Genomic DNA, 23,903 nt, shown 5'->3' on the forward strand with positions numbered 1-23,903 from the left:
TAACTATGACTGTACTATAACTATTTATTATTATACCTCCCGTCCTCTGAGTTAACGCTACTGTTGAGGGAACCGTCGCCGTGACAACGGAGCAAACTCCTCCCTTAAACGGTCTCGTCCAACCCGGAAGCTCCACCCTCCCACGTGACGGGGTGGATTCCATCACAGCTGAATGAAGCGCCCTTCTTTGGCAATACTATGGAATATTACTATCATATATTCACACTGATCGTTATGCTGGTCAACCATCAAGATGAGCCCTTCAGGGTGAAATTAATTGACTTTGGTTTGGCCATTCCAGCTTCCGAAGTGAAGGAAGGAATGGTTATGGAACCTTGTGCGCACAGAGATCCAGAGGTGGACGTGGGCCTCCTGGATGCTGAGATGAACACCTGGCAGCTTTTCAAAAGAGAACACTGCTCTCCCAATTCAGGATACTTAAAACACCAGAGGAAGATCCTCAGGTTATGTTTAAATAGGGATCTGCGCCAAATTACTGATTGTTCATTCTACAAACACACATTATCAGTGAGTGTAACTTTGTTTGTCAGAGCTGCTGCTATCAGTGTCTACCCGCAGGAGTTCCTCCTCTTCCTCCTACTCTCATTCTTCTCTCCCTATACTTTTTCCTTCCTATCCTTTACATATTAATATTTTCAAGAATGACACATTTCATATTAAATCTTGATAACAGCATAATTAGCTGTTTCCATTGTGAAGTGTTGTTAAAGGACACATCAAGTTCATTTTCAGGTTCATACTTGTATTTTGGGTTTCTACATAACATGCTTCCAAGCTTTAATGTTCAAGATACTCTATATTTTTCTCATACAAATGACAACAATGGCTGAGGAGCAGTTCCCTAAACGGTATAGAAAAACTAATAGCTCAAGTTTTACTTTTGGCACACTAAGAACTTGCACTAAATAATTATAAGTGCATCTAACATCCTCATTGGAGTTAAAGTATAGGCGGTGGACTTTACTTGATCATTTCTATTTGTGGATCTCACTTCCAAATTAATTGGCAGGGGTGGAATGTTTACCTTATTAGTATAAAGTACAGTAGGTATTTGAGGTATTTGTACTTTACTTCAGTATTTCCATTTACTGCAGATTTCTACTCCTTTCCATTTTGGAAGACGATATTTTACTTTAACTTTATTTATTTGATGAGATTAGTTGCTTTGCAGATTAGTAGTACAAAATATAAATCCAGTAATTGATGATGTATGATTGTGGCTAAGGATATGCAGTAGTATATGTGAAATTATTTAAATGAGCTCCATCTTTAAAAAAGAACTGATTGGCTCAAAGAACTGACAACAAACACCATGTTTACATATAATCCTATTTTTCTGTGTTTCTGTGTAATACTTAATGCTCAATTGTTGGCTATTAGTCTCATGTTGTGCAGTGAAGGCTTAATCTATAAATGCATGTGGTTGATTTAAATAGCTCCTACAATAATGTTATTAATATTATTAATAATAATAATAATAATAATAAAGTTTATTCAACACAAATCAAAACAAGCAGCAATGTGTTTCACCGACATAAAAAGAACAAAGGATAGCACACAACGCAGATACTTGCACATTTCCATATAAATATTTACAAGCACATATGCGTAAATCCACAAGAGGTCTGAAAACTGTCTCCTTTCTTGATATTTTTCCGTGCGCATGAATGCGTTAAGTCTAATGAACAAAGTTAGCAAAATGTGCGTTATTAAGAGAATGACCTTGCCTTTAAATGTCTCAAGGGAATATGCTCTGAAACACAGTAGCACACATAGATTAAATGTTAAGTCATTTCAGTTATTAAAGCCATTACATACTGGCTTTTCATCAATATAAACATGTCTGATTAAGACAATCTTTTCTGAATTTTTTTAAAGTAACTGTCGCGAGTGAAATGCCAGACGCTATTATAAAAGAGTTTAAAGGTCTCTTAGGATTGGAAAGTCTCGGGATGAATAATCCTCCTCACATTCCTTTAGGTGACTTCCTCTCCAAGAGACAGCCATGTGTGAAAGTGCTGTGCCTTGAGGTGAAATGAAAGTGAACAGAGACGACACTCCTCTGACACATCCACTGATTGATCTGTCCATCATCCACTGCTACAGCCATGCACGGGTTGTGGTGGCAACTGGAGGATTTTATTTTCTTCTTTTATTCAACTTTCATGTTCCTCCATTACAAAAGGCAAAACGTTATTCTAAGCTACAATGGCCCCCAAAACATAATAATAGTAAAACATGTTTGAACACCTGGTCTCTCGTTATACCTGAAGGTGAATGTCATTTGCTGCCAAACCAAGTAACAACAACATCATTTGGGTGGTAAAAAAGAAAGAAAAAAAGAATGTATTTATTTGCTCGTAACCTTGCTGAGTCACTTGTTCTTTGAGAATCACATCCCATTTATTCATATCGATGCAAACCCTGCTAAATATAACACTCGGTGCTTGTTACTGTGGATATGAGACACAAAACTAAAGTTTGTTGCTGAGAAACAGCAGAGGAGTTTTTTTACTGGACAGCCAAAGGGTCTGGAACAGACTGTCAAACAAGCCACACGAACTATAGGTCCCATTAGGGATCTGTGATTCTGTTTGCTGTACATTCCACAAATAGACAATTATTTGTTCGATCAAAATAACTACACAACACTACTAAAGAGTTTACATCTGAAAATACAATGATGTTATGTTATATTAATGGACCTATATAGGTCCTTTTTTAAAATTTTAATTAAACTGTGTAAAACATTACAATAATCATGAACAAATATATTGATGCTACACATCAAATTAAACAAGAGAACCTGGGCTACAGTAATTAGTCAGCCATTTCAACACAACTCAAACACCAACTAAAATAATTATTAAAATAAAATAGCTATAATTTTGTCACGAGTCAGCCCACTCTGCATGTTTCCGGAACTAGCAGCCCGTAGCTTGGTGCTATCAGAAAAAGACAAATAGCAAAAAGCAAGACAATTCCACACAGATTCCAAATCCCTCTGCTGCAAAGCATCACCGAGATATGAACCAAAGAACACAGCAACATAAATCGCTGAGTCAGCAAATTTTGAAACTTTTTTTTATTTTATTTTTTAAATGCATTTCCCCCAGTAAATCTACACTGATACAAGTTTATTGAACACCATAAGTTACATCAAAGTGAAATGTAAGGTTTGCTACATGAAAAAATTCAAATGTCACAGATACGCGAAAATATGCGCAAATGTGCCGAAATGCAAATTTTGGAAACCTCGCCTGAATTCTCTCTGTACTTTACCCAAACTGACTTTGTTCTGCTTCACTTTCTCAAGTGAAAACAGTGCAAAGAGACTGTTCACATATTGTGCTATGATTTGGGAGAGCTTCAGGGCTTAGTGAAGCATCATTTCAAGGAGATCATCATCCTGAAAGTGCTTTTTTCTATAGGCGGACCTGGAACTTCAATCTTTATTTACTCTTAGCCAGCAACACATATACTAATATTTACACATCTGACCAAACACTCACAAGGGTTGCCTTTATTGTAACACCAAAATTATTCAAATAGCCCTTGTGGTTGCAGAGATACACCCTTTTTAGTTTGGGTATGCTATTTCGAGCTAAATCCTAAAAAATGCCTTGGTGCTTAACGGGGCTTAAAAGGTTAAAGATGGGCAGAGGGGCCTGCAGTTGACCCGCAGGCCCGAAGTTTGGCCACCCCAAGTTTGGGCTGTTAACAGTTTCTACAAATAAACAAACACACGTTTGACAAACTAACGTTTTGGTGTACAGGCAGGCACTTTCCTAAAATACTTCGTCGGGAGAAAAGTGGGGAGAAGTTCTCGTCGGGAGAACATATTTCCTATCGAGAACAGTCTTCAGTGTACTTTTCTCGACTTGACTTTATTTATTTGATGTGGACATCACAGTGACATTTTAATTCATAGCATACATCGATGCACAAAAAAACCCAGATGCAGTGTTAAGTGTATATAGCGAAATCTCTCGCTGGCGGACAAGGTGAGACACGTGGCATGGTCGGATGTGTGTGTGTGTGCCAAATGTCATGGCCACCACATTACTTGGTAGCTTAGCTTCTTATTTATTCACATCTTGAAACTTGACATTTTCACACGAGCCTTTAGGAGTACTTCAGCCATCAAGTGAAAGTTGAAACAGCTTTTCTTTTTTCCTGTAGCAATAGATTTTTTTTCTTTTCTTTTATAAAAGCTCTACCAAATGCCATTTAAAAATGACATGTATAAGGTCATATCTGGGCACATGGTTTTTCATTGCACATGAATTCAAGAATTCATGTGCAAAAAACATTCATACCAGTAAAAAAGAAATTGTTTACATAAAAGTGCCCAACTTGCTCAAACTACCCAGTTTTCCAACAGCATTAACCTGTTTTTAATCTGCATAGATTAGGATAGGTTAAATACTTAATTCATCCTCAAGGGGAATTTGGTTGTGGCAGCAGCAATCAGAGTTACATATAAGACATTTAAGAAAATTAAATAATAAAAGGGCAAAAATGCAAAGTATATGAAGTGTGTAAATACATATAGTATAAACAGTGAAAGCGGTGCTAGGGTTATTGATGTTGATGGCCAGGGGTGATTTATTATTATACAGTAAGACTGCATAGTGGGCAGGAATGTTCTCCTGTATCGGTCCTTGTGACAGCGGAGCTGGATGAGTCTGTTGGAGAAAGTGCAGATTAAAACCTGTGAATCCCTTTTGCAGGTGTGACGCCCCTCCAACTGTCCCGGAGGCCGACCTGGCCGACCTCAGCGGGCAGTTGGCTGACAAGGGAGGGTCACAAGCTTGATTAAGCTCCCCCGGGCCTTCCAGGCTGCAAAAGCTACTCCGTGTGTTTACCCCAGCTTTTAGCCTGCATCCCCTTCTTTTGGTTTTGCAGTCGACACTAATGTGCCACACGTCCGTGTCCTGCTTCCAATCGCTGGTCTACACGCTCCATTGTTTATTTGAGACTTTATTTGAGACTTTAGTTCAATAAATTATGTTTGGTTTTAGGTGGACACCCCTCTTTTTTACATTCCCTGAGCCAGTTTGTGACACAGGTTAACACTGAGACATGAAATCACCCGACAATTTAAGATGTTCTAGGTTTTTATAAAAATATATGATTTAAAAAAGAATTTGACTTATGCACACTTTATATATATTTTTCCTACTGCAGTATGCTTGGAGGCTTTGTGTACTTCAAGGTTCTCAGCTGTATGGAAAGGCAGAAAATAACAAGACGTCAGCTGTGAGGAGCGAGCGGGTCAGAGCGGCGTTCAGCAGAGACCTTCACTCTGCTCGCTGTGGCTCCATCAGGCGTCGTATCACTGCGAGGAAGTGGGCGGTAATTACAGCTGTGGAGGAGGAGGAGGGGGGAGATGTTCTCCTGCAGAGATGAAAACGCACAAACATACAAAGCCACCGACACAGAGCCCATGCCTCCGCAACTGATAATGAGCATCTAATGAGCGGTGATGTCGTTGCAACACAAACGCACAGCTGCCCCGCCACACCAGCTCGCCTTTCTCCTCCCTTATCTGACCACAGCAGCTTGCACTTAATTATGGTGCACACACTTAATGCACAGCTTCTTCCGTGGCACACTTGTTGTGTTTTAAATAATGGCAATGAAATAATCCTGGTAGCGTTGTGAAACGTGAGGCGAATATAGCCTCTGGATCAGATAAACCTCAGAGTTAATTGCCAGGACGAGCGAGGGCCGAAGCGCAGAGTTGATGTTTAATTTGATCTTCAAGGTGCAGCTACATTGAAACAGACCTTTCTGAAAGGTCACACCGGGCGTCCACACTTCTGCATTAGCTCTGTGAGCACTTTGAAATGTGCAATTCTAGCGGGACATCCAATATGTTAAGGAGTGGGGGCACAAGGTAATTTATAAAATTATTTCTGGATTCAAGTCAGATGAACATTTTGGGTGAGTATAGTCGAGAGGATATGGCCCAGATACATTTAAAGAGCTCACATGAACCAGTTCAACGTGAATGTGTAAAAAAGAACGGACTCATTCAGGCTCTTCTCTGCCTTCCTCATGTTACAGCCTTCTGTGGATGTAAATATCAATAAGTAACCCGACTCCTCATACCAGGAGCATACAAATATTGCCTGTATAAATGGAAAAAGAGTGTTTTACTCAGTTTATTCAACAAAATATCTTACAGTATCTTGCATATACATATATACATATTATCTTGTACTGTGTATCACGGTTTATGAGCCCCTGCAGTGACATCAATTGTAACGCTGTGCCTCCAAACCTCAATGGACGGTTCAAGGAAATATTACTACATCATTGACTCCCAAACACATTATACAAATCTTAATATAGAAAGCACAAAAAAATAAGAATTTATCAGTGAAAAGTACTCAGGACAGTTCTTCATACAAAAGAAAAAAACAACTTTTACAATATTTTGCCTTTTTTTTTTTGTCTTTTTTTTTTTTGCAGTTACAGTATGCAGGTAATAAATATACCTGGAATCTTCTTCTGTTTTGTGTCGTATGGTGTCGTTCTCTTTTCCTCTGCTCGGAAATCACCAATAAGGACTTATTCTAGAACAAATAAAGAAGTGTCTCGGCCACCGGAGCTTCTGCTGTCATCTCCACTGCTGCTGCCACGTTATCAGCAGGCCTCTCAGATAACATACACATCAGTCTTCTCCCCAAGAAGCCAATACGTTCTCATTTTGCCTTTGCCCTGGAAAAACACAGAAATCAATAGGTTCATCAATGGGGATGAAGTGTGTGTGTGTGTGTGTGTGTGTGTGTGTGTGTGTGTGTGGGGGGGGGGGGTGATATCCTCTATTAGGCTGCCCTTCATTTAACAGTGACCCTGATGGTTACTGCAGCTCAGCTTCCACCTCCAGCATCTCCCAACGAACGAAGCCCTTATGCACGGTCAGAGGAGAATGAACCACATCGTCACAGTGCCAAAAGCACATGTGTTGCAAAACATAGTTGTTGCGTGGTTGTTGTTCAAGTAGCCTCATTATGAACTATATTAGCCCAGTTAATTGGCTTGGCTTGCATCCATGAACTCGTGTGCATTGGGTTTTGAGTCTGTGTCAGACTTCCGCATCAGACCGGAGCACTAGATAGAAGGAACCCCACGATGGCCACGCTGCTGAGGACTGATTTAAAAGAATAAACGATTCATCTATTAAATAGAAAAAATTATCCTCACTAAGATCCTAAAGTAAGAATACAATACTGAAAATAATCTGTAGCTGCGGCCTTTTCAGGAAGCAGCATAGGATTCCTCAATTCCTTGAACATTGAATGGTATCATGAGGTAGGATGTTAGTTTCAAACTTAAAATTATAGTAAGCCTTCTTTTACCAAGTTATTGTGTCGAGTATTACGTCTAAAACTACATTTGTTTCATCTAATTACGATACCAATGAAGTAATCTGTCTTGTACCATCTCAGCCAGAGGCTTGTTCACACCTTGTGAGTCTGTGTGTGTGTGTCATCATGGCAGCGTGTTGTCCTGGAGACACCTACTGTAGCAAGAACCAGCAGAGGTCTCAGGACATTACCAGGTGTTTACATGTCTGTCTGTGGACAGATTTTGTCAACGCGATCGCATCACATCGGTGTGGAATGCAGTCACAGAAACGATTATACTTCGCAGCCGGTGGGATCCCGTTGCAAGATGGTCTCTAGTTCCATCTTGTTTTTAAACAATCATTTCGAGAACATTTCTGAAATAATACTGCACCAGCAACAATGCGTTGAATGAGTCGCAACGTCAGATGTTTTTTTGCAGTTTGAGTGCTCTTTTTCTTGAAAAGTAAAATGTAGCTTCTTACCTTCATTTCTATGTCTCCGCGTAACTGGAGATCAAAGTAGCCAAACTCATCCAGCACTTCTTTGGTGGCAGAGGATAAGTGGATCTTTAAGGCTGGAAAGACACATGAAGAGCAAAGCAAAGACTGAGTCCACACTGTCAATTAGATACTTTAATGTAGTTTGCATCAGCACCACACCGCTTTCTTCTCCGGCCTCAGGACGTACAGCAGATGAGGAAACCGAGGAGCGAGACGAGCTGCTATAACGGGGATGAAAATCTGCATTGTTTTGCCCAATTAATGCTCACATTGCAGAGACGTGAGACGAGAGTCCTGCCTGTGAAGCTCCAGGCTGCCCGGTTTATTGCTGGCTAAGGGCCTTTAGCTGTAAGTGCTATAAATTATTTACCAGTGGAGGCACAATACAGGAAGCGACTCAGTAGTTAATCAATACTTCTGATGATTGGCTCGCAAACTACCCAACCACGGTTTCTTGAAATCTCTTGAAAATCATGTTCTTATAAAAGAAAGCTTCTCAATCACACACACACACACACACACACACACACACACACACACACACACACACACACACACACACACACACACACACACACAGCACGCTGCTAAAAATACTCACTAAGAGCACCAGATGTGTATTAATCTGCAGCTAAAAATAGTCCAAACAAATGCACTCTGTTTCATCCCGTTTGAGTAACAAAGATGATGTGTTGTTTATTTTTACATTAAAGCATGTTAGCATGTACACCATTCCACCATTATATTAATGATGACATTGCAGAGTCCCAGCAATCTCCAAGACAATAAATAAGATGGAATTTGCTTTAAACACTAGAAAACAATGAAAATCAGAACAAAAAAAAGTGACAGTGACGCTCACCCTCTCCGTTGGACTCCATTCGAGATGCTGTGTTGACAGTATCTCCAAACAAACAGTATCTGGGCATTTTCAAACCGACCACGCCGGTACAGACCGGACCTATGAAACACAAGCAAAATAGTCACATTTTACAAGAGAAAAAACAAAAACATATGTTGTAATGGTGGGAGCTGCTGTCATTATCACACAGCCACCTCCATAGCGTGCATAGGTTGACAGAGGTGGGAGCGAAATTAAATTGGGCTCAGAGTGCTTTAATTACTCTGACAATGCTAAGTACCAGCCTACCCACGCCGGTCCATTTCTATTGCATGTCAAGTGTTTGATTAAGAATATGAGCAGTTCTGCCGAGAGCTGATACAGTCTAAATACTGTAAGTGACATCAGACTAAACGCTGCAGACAGGTCGAGTTAAAACATCCGAGTGTTTATGCCCAGCCGGCACGTTGGCATCCAGAGGTGTGAAGTTACAAATTAAAGTTAGCTAATACAACAGACGTGCTGTAAATAAACCCTCCTTTCATTAAGGTTGAACTTTTTTAAGAGCAGAGTGAAAAAAAAAGACACGGCTGACTAGTTTTATTGGACGGAAAGCAGCTACATTTCCACAAGCAATCTATTCATCTAGTTGCAGAGCACATTAGGTGTCGCATTACACACTTTGTTATGACAGTTTATCTTGGTCAAAAATCCCTCTTGGACTAACAGAAGCGCAGAAAGTTTTCATAGCTGTGCAAACCTTTGATAGCATGGAAGCGGAGACAAGGCAGTGTGCTTTGGTTCGTCCAAGTTTGTGAAAATATTAGCTCACAATGGAATTTCTTTTGGGAAGAATCTATTGTAACCAATTTTAGATCAGCTCAGAACCCTTTTGAGAAGTGAAAGAGAGCAATTTTTTCACAAAATATATACTTGTCCAGCTAACGGGACTTCCTGATCATGCTACATCTGAATCATTTTTCCCAATTACAATATTCAAGTAGCCTGGTGCAGACTTCTTTATCACTGCCTGCATCCTGATTTGTTCAATAATTCACAAAGTTCTGGTGCTGTGCTCATTACCGGCTGTTTTTCCACCGGGAGCCGATCGAGTGTTGGAAGATACGAGGCAGAATAGACTAATCATCTCCCCGTACCAGACATAAAAATAGCTATACCAACAAGAAAATAAAAGCTAAATGGTGGTGTTGACCCTACAATGGTCTCGTCAAGGACACCAGCCATTATGAGACACCAAATCTGGGTCCCGCCCAGGTGACCTCGGTGATGTGCAGCGCTGGAGGGTCAGAGGTCAGACTCACCTGTGTGTATTCCTATCCTGAGTCTCAGCTGGTCGTTGGGTCTGTGTCGGATCTTGAACGTTTTGACCTGCTCTAACAACGCCAGCGACATCCCAGCGATCTCTCTGGCATGCAGTTTCCCGTTCCGCACCGGCAGCCCCGACACCACCATGTAGGCGTCGCCGATGGTCTCCACCTGAGGGATGAGTCATAAGGAATGAGAGAGAAAAAAATAAATAAAAGAAAAATTTAATTTGTATCCATCTTCTGTTGTATTCCCAGGATTCCTATCGAGGTTCTGAAAGAGCCATCACGCTTTAAAATGCATATTTTAACATAATACAAGAGACAAAACTCAAGTTAAGATTAGAAATAAAACACATCATATTCTTGCGTTAGAATCCATAATTGTATTAATTCACACCGACCATCCCGACTTACCTTGTACACATCAAAGTTATCGATGATGGCATCAAAACAGGTGTAGAGATCATTGAGCAGTGTAACAACCTGTCGAGAGGCAGAAGAGTGTGAGTGATGAGACTTGATAAAACAACAATATGGTTTACAGCCGTAAATCCAACATTAGACACGCTTCTCTTTTCTTAAAAAGGCTGACAGATTGGGAGGCCAGCGTGTCTGCAAAGCCTCCCAGTCTCCCACTTAATCTCTGCTTGTCTGTCACTAGACGAGCGCCAACACATTTACCGGGTCATAAATCAAATCCACAAACGGAATATTACAAAATCACAATCTGCATTTAATTTGACCACATTCAGTAATTTAGTCTTCATTTTTAATGATCTTTTAAGAAAAACAATTATAATTGTGTCTCTGCTGGCTTTCTATCTGGCCAGGACTTGTGCTGTGCTTTAAGAGTGAGCTGTGCTCGTGAATGAGAACATTGAAACTAGGATCGGAATTGTGAGAAACTTAAAAAGTAAGATCGTTTTATCAAAACTGAACTCTTAAAGGCACAATCTAACTAAACTCAAAACACAGGATTAGAATCTGCAGTTCCCTTATGCCTTAGACAGCGGCCTGTTCACGCTTGTCTTGTTTTACTACCACTACAGCACTAGATTCAATGTAACTGTGTGGGATATTTTGTTCTATCATATGAATGTCTGGCCTTGTCAAGAAGCACACTTGGCTCCTTCTCACGGCTTGAGAAGAGGAAAGAGGTGAAGCTGAGGAGAGCCAATGTCAGTTCTTTGGGAGATTCCACTCCATGTAAAGGCATCAAATTATCCATCAACACATAAGATCCTCTAGCCGGATGCAACATCAGGGAGGTGTTTTTGCTCTAGAGAAACCTCCCTTTGGTATTCGAGCGAGAAGGAGATGTGCGGTGGCATAATGTGACTCAACTCTGCGTCAACACCCTGCTCCATCTAACAACTGTACTATTTTAAGTCGAAGACCGTGTGGGAACACACACTGTGGGAACACACACTGTGGGAACTATGAGATGCACCGTAGGTAGAGAGACCTGATACCGGTGGTGAGCACTTTGTATGCATGAACAGAGAAAGGGAATTGACTGCGACTGTGATCACAAAGCTTTCAGTCTTCAGCTCAGCGGATGTTGAGGGGAAGTAGGGAAAACAATGAACACGGACAGACATAGTGTTGCAGAGCTGTGTTACCTGTAGCGGTGTGCTCTCCGCGGACATGGACGTGAAGCCCACGATGTCGCTGAAGTAAATGGTGACGCTGTCGAAGGCTTCGGCCTGCACCGTCTCGCCTCGTTTCAGCTGCTCTGCTACTGAACTGGAGGGAGAAAGAGAGAGAGAGAGAGAGGTGTTCAAAGTGTGATAAGTTCAGACAAGTTTAGACAAGTCCACGAGCAAAGGATGGAGGCTGAAAAAAGGACAAACGAGCCACTGCAAGACGTGATGAGATCATGATGATTGTTCTGTTCACACCTCTTTCTCAACGATTTGTCCGCCTAAAACACAGTTGCAGGATGCCTAGCAACAGGTTCACTATAACTGGACGTCAGTTTATCTTCGTTTATTCTGCTAGAGTTATTTTACTCTCAATCAAATAATACCACAAGGCAAAAGGCACATGTGGAAGAAGCCGGCCGGTGCAATTCACAAGTGCGGTGAGAAAGGACGTCTGCCCTTTCTCTCAGGCCTCGTCTCTGTATATATTTGGATTATTCAGCAGAAAAAAGAAAAAGAGAATAAATGGGTGAGAAAGATGGGATTTGCTGCTGTGGTTTTATCCAAACGCCTAAAGTCACTATCATGCCTTAATGAGCAGTTTGCCTGTCAGCTCTCTCCTTTCATCTACGCCGGTGAGATCTCACCACAGGGTAGTGTGTATCAAAACGTAGCATTGGGAGGGATTTAGAGTCTTTAATTAATACAGGGATTTAACACAATTGACAGTGTTATTGAGCTATGCTGGTAAAACTCACCCAATTAGCTGCTTTCAAGTTAATTGGAAGTTGTGAGCGTCTGGGTGGAAGGATCAAAGTAAGAATGTGCCATTTGTCATATGCTCTTACTGTGGTAAAATTTGATAGAGGAGGTTTTCGGCCTTTCTTTTCTCCTCGAGATATGCCTGTGTTCGCTCCTCCACCAGGTTCTCCAGGTTATTGGCGTACTGCTCCATCCGGGACAGCAGGTTGTTCAGAATACTGGTGCTGCCCTCCCTACGGAAAACACACACAGGGCAGAATTAGGTGACAGCCACACAAACCCTTGGACAGCGAGAAGCTATAGGTCCTTTCTAAAATTGCCGGTAAAACAATGCAAAACACACAAATGTGGAGATCATCCAAATGTTATCTAAGTCTTGTCTAAATGTCACTATATACTGCAGTTCATGAGACAGATAATCTTTGAGAAAAAATGTATTGAAAAACAACCAATCAGAGCCGAGGAGTCTATTGTATATTGTCAATTGTAAAACTACAAAAATATAATCCAGGATAGTATTAGTAGTAAGAGTACCGATTTAGAAGCTATCTTCTTCCTTGTCAAAACATGCCACCTACATTACCCACAATGCAACTCCACTGCTCACAGTTGAGTCTGAGATTGTGGTGTGTAGACTCAAGTTCAGCCCCAACCGACGCTGGCTCACGCAAAATCACTTACGGCAATTTATCAGACTTCACACAACTCCCACTGGAGCCACCAAAACCTCTATATCACTTTTTTCCACATGTGCACGAATACTCCACGAAACACCCGTAAACAGACTTGGATGAGTGAAATCAGCTCCATCAATCTGAGGCACAAAAATGTAATTATATTTGGATAAGAAAGAATGTATGTGTATAACGAGACAAATAAAAAAGGTCTTTGCCACTTAGCAAAGTAAAAAATGACTTCATACTGTAAATGTCAAACCCTGTAAATGTCAAACGAGGCAGAGTCCAAGGATTTACCCTTGATGAACCCCTTGTCCCCTTGGCCTCAAATCTAAGTAGCAGCTGGAATCCAACTGGTGGAATCAGCACATTTGTGGTTACTAACATTCAATATTGATCTGTGGAATGTAATGGCTAATCCAGTGATTTAGTACTTCAGCTGGAAGAGGCTCAAAAGAGGCTCAAAAGAGGCATAAAAGACACAAAAAAGTATGAATATGGGCCAAACTCCCAAAAACTCTCGACCCCTCGTTTCCCAGAATGCAACCAACAGCTTGTCTCTGTGAGGCCTTCCCTGCCCGATAAACGCCCAGTTTGTAATACGGTTTTCTGTAAAAAAAATATTATTAGTCTCCAACCCAAGCTGAGATAACATTGATGACATCATCAGGAATCATTTCCCCAGACTTGACAAAGCTCCTCCATGAGACGACCTTAAGCTGTTTTGCCAGGCTGAGTAGTACCAATTATGACACTTGACCTTTATGTGCACAACGGGTTTAGTTCAGAGGTCAAATAGGAGTGTAGATGACTGAGATAGAAATCTAATCATTCAAAGTGCTCTTTGAGTGGTGTAGCTTTCACTCCTCCAACATGGAGCACTGGCACCACTGGCAAACCCCTTTCAAACAAACAAAGTCTCTTTCTGTGCAGCGGTTAAAAAACAGGAAAACAGATGTGTATCACCGCTCCACGGCAGCTTTTTTAATACATGCGCTAACGAGATGCTACGTTTAGTTTGTATACAGCAGCTGTTGTTACTTTCCAACATGGAGGAAAAAACAACGCTCCTAACATTCTGCGGAAAGGACTCTTTTTACGTCTCCACCGCTGCGATCGTAGCATTTCACATATATTGTAAAATTATATAATGCATGTATTGTGTAATGTGTGTGTCTGGGGAGGTTTCTAGGAGTCATAGGCTCACGCACACACACACACACACACACACACACACACACACACACACACACGCACGTACGCGCATTCACTCCGACTGAGCAAGAAGGTGAATCATCCACGCCACCGTGGCGGCTCTGAGCATCAATGCCTGGCGTCCTGCCATGTTCCTTGTGGGTCACGGATCCTACACACGCCCACATGTTGTTTAAGTTTAAAGGAGAAAAGCCATCAGAGGGAGACATGAAAGGCGGCGATGAGTATCAACGCACTGAGCTCGATCGCGCAGGCCATGCGCTGTGTTTCCACCATTCATCCAAACCAATAGTAACGGTGGAAAACTGAGAAGTGGCCTCTATGCTGAGCATGAAGCGGAAGAGGTGAGAAGCTAGAAAATAATCATTTCAGCCAGGGAATCATCCTGCATCCTGTTAATCCTTTTAAATCAAGTGAGGGGGAGGGGCATCTTAGACATTTGGAGATCGACTTCCAGTGTTTCCTTGTCTGATGAAAGCATAGACTGTATATTGGAAGTAGGCGTAGCCACCAAGAAGTCACCCTTTGGTTCGTGGACTGCCGTTTTGAAGCCTCGAGTGGCCATCTTGTTTTGTTTTTTTGAAACCAGAAGTGACAGGAGCGGGTGGAGCCAAGTACAACCGAACGCTGAATAAGACATGTTTAGGCTCCAACTAACTTTAATGAAGTGGGTTACAACACTTGTATTTGTATTTCTCCGTATAGGGTCCTTTCTATAACGTTGTCAGCCAACCATCTGAGCCAGAGTCAGTTGCAAAAACAAGAACTTGGGGTGGACTCACATTGATGGTGCGCTATTGCCAATTGCAGTTTGTTTAGCGGCTGCCGGTTACTGCTCTGTCCAACAATAGTGGACCAATTAAAAAAATCGTAAGTTACTGAGACAGAAAAAAAACATTCGGGGAATAGGGTCCAGCTTGAAAAGTACTATGGTTCAAATTAAAACTCAACACAACAACTGCGTAATTAACTGTCCCTGAAATTATGAATACGACTGACTGAATTGAGCTACTATCACTTTTGAACACATTGTGCAATTGCAAGCAGACATAGACGGTGCAGTTATTTGTACAAAGCTGTTACTTTGCCAGCCAGGTTTACATAGTTTCAGTGGATCGTGGCTGTCATCAGCCCCTCAGCGTGTTTGTCAATCACTGTGTTTTTTTTTAATGCAGATCTGGATCCAGACGCTGATTGAAACACTTTTTACTATTTATAAAACAAATGTAGAGGACTGTGCAGTCTTGGCGGTGGGAAGCGCTCTCTGAGTGCTTTCTTGTTTACAAAGCGGCTAAACATTCAGAAAGTTACTTTTTTTTTTCTCAAATCTGTGGACTGTGGATTTTGCAACCCCCAAATAAGAGGAACATTTAAATGCTGAACACAAAGTTAAATAAGTATAAAGAGAGACTTGATTTATGGCGAGTGTCAGCTCGCCGCCTGTGTTAAACACCAAATACTGCTGGACCCCCTCTCTTGTTGCCGCGCCCTTCAAGTCCGAACTCACACATAGACACACACACACCAAAAATAACCGCCCATCCATCACGTCATGTCAACAACATGCATTTACCTAATGAAAATAACTGGTAAACAGAGCATTAAGGCACGGGCCCTCAGCGGTGACGAGGAGGGGCTTTGCATGCAGCTGTCAAGAGCATCCTTGAGTGCTTCCGAGGATGTCAATCATATGCAGCTCTCTGCTTCCAAGCCGCTGCAAATGGAAAGCTGTACATCACCGCGCTCAACCTGCACTGACTTACACAGCTAACAGAGGAGACGTGAGGCTGAGAGGAAGAAAAAAACTCCAACCACACGGATTTGTTTATAGATTCCCTTCCAAACCACCTGCTTTTAGCTCGCCGCCACACCAGATCAACACTCGTGCAGTTTTGCACAGCTGTCGTGCTTATTCCATCTTCAGATCGTAGCTTCTGGTTGCCTGCATCCTAATGCGTTTGTGTGCAGTAACTGTATTGAAAGCTCTTCCTTTGATTTGATTATTATGTAAGACCTATTGTACAGAGAAATGCAGCGTATGGATTTAATTTCACAACCATGTAGCTCATAGATGCAAAGGCCTCTCACATCCAACTCTCTCTGTCTCTGATAAGAGAGCGGCCTTGAACAGTAATGTACTTTGCTGAAAAAAACAACAATAAATGGCAATGAATGAAATCTCTCTTTTTTCTCGTTTCAAGTGCACTTCGGATCTCTGCGAGCTGATTTGCTGCGACGCTCTGGTTCAACAGAGCCGAGCGTTATCTGTGCTGATTGTAAAGGGCCCCTCTCAGACAACAGCGAGGTCTCCTTCAAAATAATGAATAATAACAATATTCCATAACCAGCTCCGGCAGGCATGAAAGACAGACTGAAAGCATCAATAGCCCATAAGCTGTATCTTTAGGCGCGAAATAAGCAGCGGCACAGATACTGTGACGGTGCAATATCAAGAAGATATCATGGAGCGACATCGGGAGCTGTGATTGGTCAGCTTGCGCTGCTTGTGTTTTCGCATCCAGTTTCCAACGCTGGTGGAAATAGTTGATGGTGATGACAGCTATTGGCGTGGTGATATGTTTCAAGGAACTGTATGAGTGTCCGAGAATGCAAATGAACCGATGACTGTCTCAGCAGAACATAAGCTGTACAGTGTAGAACTCCATCTTAAGCTAAGCTAAGATGCTACACAGCACGGCCTTGTTAGTAGCAGAAAAGCTCCAAGTTGCCAGTCACTGTAATGGACCGTGACCAGTGTTTTGCTCTGCATGTCACAACTCACAGGACTGGAAGATCGACAGCAGCTGGGTGAATTGGGCCTGGCTCAGTTGGGTTCAGTCCATCATCATCATCTATAAATGATTGTTTTTTGGGGTGGTGAATTCAACGAGTTTCTGTCTTCAAATATTTTCACTTGAGTTTGTTCCACTTCTACAATTAAGCAAAGGCCAACGTTACTACTCAATTTACATATAAACTGTAGATAAAGCGAATTAAATACATCTAATTCAAGTTTGACAGCAGCTCATGGGAACCAGAAGCGGACCTTCAGGCGATCAATGCAGAGACCATTTATCTACCATTCTGCAACATAAACAGGGGACAAATGTGGGAGGGTTGTTCTTGGTTTTTCAGTAATTTTTATATCTGTACACATATACCATTATTTCACAATTTCCCTAACACAGCTCCTACCGGTATCTAGTTTAAATCAAAAAAATGTGTGTCCATACATTATGTATGTCCTCGTCTGTTTTTGTGCGTGAGTGTGTGTCACTTCAGCCGGTATGAGCCAGTATCAGCCGGGATGCTTCATACGGTAACTATTTCTGACAGATCTGCCCTGCTGACATAAAACCAAAATGTGCATATGAATTCTGATCATTGAAACAATACCAGAGATATGGACTCAACCCTCCTCCCCCCCTTACACAAACACACATGCAGAGATAGAAAGACAGCACTTCCTGTCTGGAATTACAAACGGCCTTTTTATCCTAAATTGCCATGGCGGTTTCTAGAACATGATTCTTTTTCCTTTTTTCCTTTTTGAATCTCGTTAATGTGTCAACTTGCACGTCATTCAGAGGGCGACAGGTTCCTTTGGCAGGGAAGACACTGATAGTGTGAGAAAGAATTTGTCAAATTATCTCCACTTTGGAAGAAAAAAAAAAAGGATGGAAGTGTAAAAATCTTTTATATAAACAGGAGTGCTTCCAGCTCATAGTGTTTTGGAATAATTTCCTCCTGTCACACATAAACGGCCAGTTTACAAAATTAAGAGTTGTCTTGATTACTGCGGTTGTTTTTGACTGACTCATGAAAGGAAAAAGCTTGATGTGGCCGGGTAAGGAAAAGAAGTGAAGCGTGCGTCTCACTTGTTGAGTTTGGCCATGTAGATCTTGATGTGGCCGTAGTCGGGCCTCTCCGCGGGGTCCTCGGCCCAGCAGCCCTCCATCAGGATGGTCAGCTCCTCCGAGTTGCATTTGCTGTCCGTCGTCGGCCGAAAGTACGGCTTCTGACCGTTCCTCACCTTCTGTACGATCTCTGAGAGGACAGAAGGTGTGTTGCGAAGCATTCCTTTTCAACTCACATTTAATTCACGGTATGTGAAATGTGTGTACATGGGTCGGACAAAATAACTGAAACACATAACAATACAACAATCCTCATTGTTGGCATCTGTGTCCAGTTAAACCAAAGTATATATTTAATAATGTGTTGATTTAAAAAAAAAAATCTGGGAAGCAGTAACTGCTTCTTTAATGGAAACATTTGACATTTTGGAAATATTATTATTTACTTTATTCCTGAGAGTGAAATGAGAAGATCTCTGGTATTCTTTTGTATTCTAAGGTCTTTCTGATATTTTACACGGAGAAAATGTGAGTGTGAACTCAAGCATAAATTTTCTACATTTCCGCAGCTTTTGCAGTTGAAAACATTTCTTGAGATTGTATTTAACTTATTACTTCTTGCTTGTCTCATAATGTATTTACAGTGTTACTAATAACTCTTTTTATTAAATGCAGTAGATGCTGCACTCTGGATTTTTTTTTTCTCGAATATTGATATTCTTATTAAAGTTCTGTATTTACGTTAATGTGCTGCTTCTGCTGAATGAGCCATTATATATTCAGCATTAATAAGAGAAATTAAAAAGTTTGAAAGAGACATCCTTCCCAAAATGATTCCTCCACATCCTCTCGTTTCCGGAGGACAGGTGCAGTCTTTCACTGCTCTCAGCTTGTTCATGGATGATTATCATGAACGTGTACAATCAGCATTGAGCATGACTGTGAATCAAAGACTAATCACAGTCATCACATGGAGGAAGTGCCCCGGGAGGGTTTGAACTCCTGATCTTGAGTCGCTTTAGAAGTTTTCCCGCCATCAATAAGCGGGAAAACGATGGCAGAGGTAAAAGTACATGTTGGTGAAAAAATTGCAACATGTGTGCAGGAAGCTGAAGAGCCAACGTGTCATCAGTGATTAAGCTTTAAGATTTGTTTAGTCTGAGATAACAATGTGTTGCCCAGACGAAAGATCTCTCAATAATAAGGCTGTGGTCCAGAAATACCATCCGTCATGTTGGCACTAAACCCTTAACCCTTCACGATCAGGAGCGACTGTTTATTTATCTCCTGTTAATGCTCTGGGCTCATATTTATATACTGACACTGTGCTAGTTTTTTGTATTGCATTCACACTTCCTAGCTAAATACAGGACACATAAATTCAAAGTTTAGTGTCCAAATACATAAATAGCATCTTGAACCAACATAGTTATTGCTTAAAGGTCGACTCCATCTGCGTTTTCCATAAAAAAAAACAACTCAATAAGGTTATGAATAATGTGAACTCTAGCACAAGCTGAGTCAATGTTAGCTATGAGGAGTTTTGAAAATAACTGAAAGGGTTAGTTCAGATTTTTCTGAAGTTGGGTTGTCGATGTAATCCCGTGTTCTGCGAGTGAAAGTGTTGTGAATGGAGTCTGGTAGCTTTGAAGAGAACGATATAACGGCTTCAGGTCCCCGCCGGAATGGTCTGTCTGAAGATGAGACAAAACTATATATATATATATATATATATATATAGATAGATATATATATATATATATATATATATATATATCTATATATATATATATATATATATATATATATAAACTGTATATGTAGAATGCCATCATGTAGAAACCTATGTCAGGTCACGTGGGGAAAAGTGCTTATAGTATAGAAAATAGTATTTTAATGCTAAAACATACGTACTTTGACCAAAATGTGAATGTTCAGATTTGAACCAATGAGGTACACCACTGAGAAGCTACAGAATTAAATACAACATAATGGATCCGCCCTCTAAGCTGCCTCTTTTGACATTTTATACTTCTTTTTTAAATTCATAATACTTTTGTTACTCAATCTCTGTGCTTTGTCTTGGATTGTTCTCATATGTTCTCGTCCCAGACTCCACCTGCCTTTGACATCTGGCCAACATGTGTTCTTTGTTTGTGTACAGTACGTAGCTGCATATAGTTGTCTGCCCTTAACAAGGTCCCCTTTTGAAATGTCAGTGAAAAGCCAATGAATGAAGCTACTATTACGTGAACTTTCTTCTTGTCTGTCCTCCTGTCTTCCGAAACATTTCCCAGACAAGTTTCTTATAAAGAGGCTTCATAATGTTACAGCGATATGCATTTTTTCTCCTGTGAATTATTGACACAAAACATGTTTGTGCAGATTCATGCGTTTGATTTACTTTTCTTTTGCGTTCACGTCGTAAACGTTAGTTTGCTGCATGCTTGTTCGAAAGGATCCCAGTGGTCAGCTGACCTCCCCGAGGCCTAGAAAAGACACTTGTGTTTACCTTTGGGGCTGAGGTCCATGCCCTCCATGTAGAAAGGTCCATTCCTCAGGGCTATTTCCTGCAGTATGATGCCAAAACTGTACACGTCACCCTTCGGAGTTCCTTGAGGAGGATGACGGTCGTATATGAGCAGCTCAGGAGCCGTCCAAAGCTTCTCTGGGAAGCCAAGAAACAGAAGCACTCATAAAATGTCTGCACTACAATAGGAGTCAATGTTTTTTTGGTGAATGAAAAGATCCACGCTGTGACCGAATACACAAACTCCACTTACTTGCATAGAGTGCGTGCGTGTCGTCGTTTTCGCAGGACGAGCGGAAGCTGGCTAAGCCATAATCCGTTATCTTCAAAACGAATCGACTGTCCACCACGCAATTAGATGACTTCAGATTTCCATGGACGCCAATGTAGCTGTTGTGGAGATAGTTCATTCCCTGGTGGAGAGGAGCGTTAAGTCAAGCATAAAGGGGGGTTCTCGCAACAGTTTTTTCTTTTTTTTCTTCTTTTTCTCTCCACATCACATCATACATGAAAACACACAAATCCAGACATGTGGAAGTAATACGCTTTGACGTGTTGTGGATGGATGCTGAAGGTTTTGAAAAGAGGCCCTGTTTCAAGGACGGCACAGTCACGAGAGAATCTCTGTGAAATTACTGTTAATTCCTTTGGGAAAGGGACTGCGGGTACTGAATGTACTCGCGTTCAAGATTTTGTGGAAACGGTGAGTCAAACATCCCCTCAGAGCTTCACCAAGCGCCTCTCCTCTGCCGAGCGCTGCTATCTGTGTGGAGACATTTAGCCGAAGAGCTTCGTCATGCACGTGGTGCAGTATCGAGTCCATCCAAGAGACAAAAAGCCTCTTTGTGGGGACAGATTGAAGATCTTCTGAAGTAAGACCAGGATTAGTTTTGATTGGCTTAAAGTAAATTTTAGCAAGGTTTATGACGATGTTTCAGTCCTTCTATAAACAATATAACAGCAATATTTACTGTAGTTTACAGTATAAACACAATTAAACCGTTTTTCCTGCCTCGCTCACCCTTTAACAAACTGTCCATGAGAAACCATGGCAACCAGGATTTTTAGTACACAAAGCACAAATTTATCATTGAAAAGCGACCTCTTTGCCAACATTTATACAAACACATTATATGAGTGGATTGGCCTGCCTTTGATTTCTGTTTGCAGAGCTTTCAGTCACGTACCTTCACTATGTCGTTGATCAGCGAGTAGCGGAACATCCAGTCCAGGTTGATGCTCTCATTCTCCAAAATGTCCTGGAAAACAACAACAAAAAATTACATACAGGGAAAAAACTTTCTAGTATCTGCTTCATCTTTTCCACTTCCAAGTGCCTCTCAGCAACCGGGCGAGCCCCGATGTTTATTCTGGGACCAAATACGGAACCACCTTTAGTCCAGATACCTTTCGTTTTCACCCTCAGGGTCACATATTTAGCCCGTTCAGGACGTTGCCCTCAAATGCCCTGCAGCTGCCCAGTTACTGGAATCCAGGTCAAGCTTTGACATCCAGCCATGGCAGTGGCAGCTATCTGCCTTTTACTCAGAAGTCTCTCTCTCTCTCTCTCTTTCTCTCTCTCTCTAAGTGTGAGTGATGAAGACCATGGCTGAGTTTCACATTGTTTCCCAGCTAATCCATTTTAAGTTCAAGTCGGGAACACAGAGCCAAGAACAAGTTCACTCAAAGCATCGTGTACTTCTTTTTGGAACCAAAAAAAAAACACAGATTGAAAAATATTGAATACGAGAGAAAAGATAAGAATGCGTCACACTTCAAAGGTCAGCTGCACATGTGCTCACAAGACTAAATAAGGATGTTTCACTTGGTGCTGGAGAGCTCTGTGGGCAGTTTGAGGTTCACTATGCTACAAACTGTTTACTCTCATGGTACTGCAACTAGAAAAGTCCATCAGTCGGCTTATGTTAGAAACTTTTCACTCAGTGATTAATTAGGCTGCACCTTGCACGTGTTAATGTAACATTCCCTGAGAAAATGTGGTTTGTTTCCGAGTACGAAACTCCCACCTGACACATTCTCGCACATTAGTTTCGATATAGAAGCTAAGATCATTGCGGAAATCGTGCATGTGAAAATATGATTTTGCTCCTGATTTCAGACAAAGTCAAAAACCTGTTTGATGAAATTTGGTAGGACGTTGGGATATGAGCAAAGAAACAAGAGATCTGCTTGAATGTAAAATCAATACGTCACATGTACAGGGATGCAACTAACAGTTATTCCCATTGTTGATTATTCAGTGTGCTTCTGTAAAACAGTGAAAAATGCTGATCGCAATTATCCTGATCCCAAAATGACTCAGGGTTTTTGTTTCTACCAACAGTACATCACCCAAAAGATACTCAATTCACAATTGTTATAAGACATGGATGTCTTTCCCAAATGTTTCTTTTTCGTTTTCTGTGGATCAGCTTACAGAACTTTTTTAAGAAATTCTAATTCATTAAATAATCAATGTATATGATGACCATAAGTGGTATAGTATGGCTCTCAGAAGGCGTTTAGTTTGCACGTTAATTTTACATTCACATATTTTCCTGATTAATGCAGACATTTCTTTAGACATCAAAACACTATGCAATGTTGTTCTTGTTCACAGAGACATTACCTGCAGGCTGCCTCTGGGACAGTACTCTGTTACGATGCAGATGTTCGGAGGGTCAATGCAGGCTCCGATGAACCTGGTTAGATGGTTGAACTGAACGTCTCTCATCTGAAAATAACCACACAAACACACTGCAACTGTGAGTGTAACTCTTTCCAAACATCACATTCCCAAACCCCATGGAAACAGAGGACGGGGGGAAGAGGACTGACGGTTCATTTATATACAAAGTTTTGAGAATAACGCTGCCAGCAGTTCATCAAAATAGTCTATTTGCAGTTCGGCTAACTGGCACGGTGTCTTTTCTACGTGTTGAGACGCATTCCTGCTCAGGGCACCCTGTTGAAACATGTGCATGTGCATAAATTGCCCTTGGAGGTTTATGAATGAGCCTGTGTGCTAAGGATGATGAAAAAAATAATACGTTGAGGATGTTCAGAGCAGGAATATCAGAGTGGAGCGGAGCCAAGCGTGTACAACTTCTTCTCAACATGGAAAATAATCACTGATCACGCGTTACAAAAACATGGATCCCTTTGAAT

The 23,903-nt window shown here is 41.3% G+C and overlaps 1 protein-coding gene across 1 annotated transcript in view; it reads right to left on the reverse strand.

Moving 5' to 3' along the window:
- Positions 1-6,252: 6,252 nt before the first annotated feature.
- The window catches only part of npr2 (natriuretic peptide receptor 2), a gene marked incomplete at its 5' end in the record, with an annotated part of 45,164 nt that continues 27,513 nt past the window's right edge, over positions 6,253-23,903 (reverse strand). Inside the window, 12 exon segments of the mRNA XM_079235099.1 lie at positions 6,253-6,750; positions 7,865-7,956; positions 8,745-8,843; positions 10,046-10,220; positions 10,466-10,534; positions 11,674-11,797; positions 12,543-12,689; positions 18,227-18,395; positions 20,718-20,873; positions 20,989-21,148; positions 21,923-21,994; positions 23,365-23,469. Coding sequence (XP_079091225.1) covers positions 6,688-6,750; positions 7,865-7,956; positions 8,745-8,843; positions 10,046-10,220; positions 10,466-10,534; positions 11,674-11,797; positions 12,543-12,689; positions 18,227-18,395; positions 20,718-20,873; positions 20,989-21,148; positions 21,923-21,994; positions 23,365-23,469 — 1,431 coding nt within the window. The 3' untranslated portion in view covers positions 6,253-6,687.

The sequence above is a fragment of the Taurulus bubalis genome (genome assembly GCF_910589615.1).
Source record: "Taurulus bubalis genome assembly, chromosome: 19".
Taxonomy (NCBI): Eukaryota; Metazoa; Chordata; class Actinopteri; order Perciformes; family Cottidae; genus Taurulus; species Taurulus bubalis.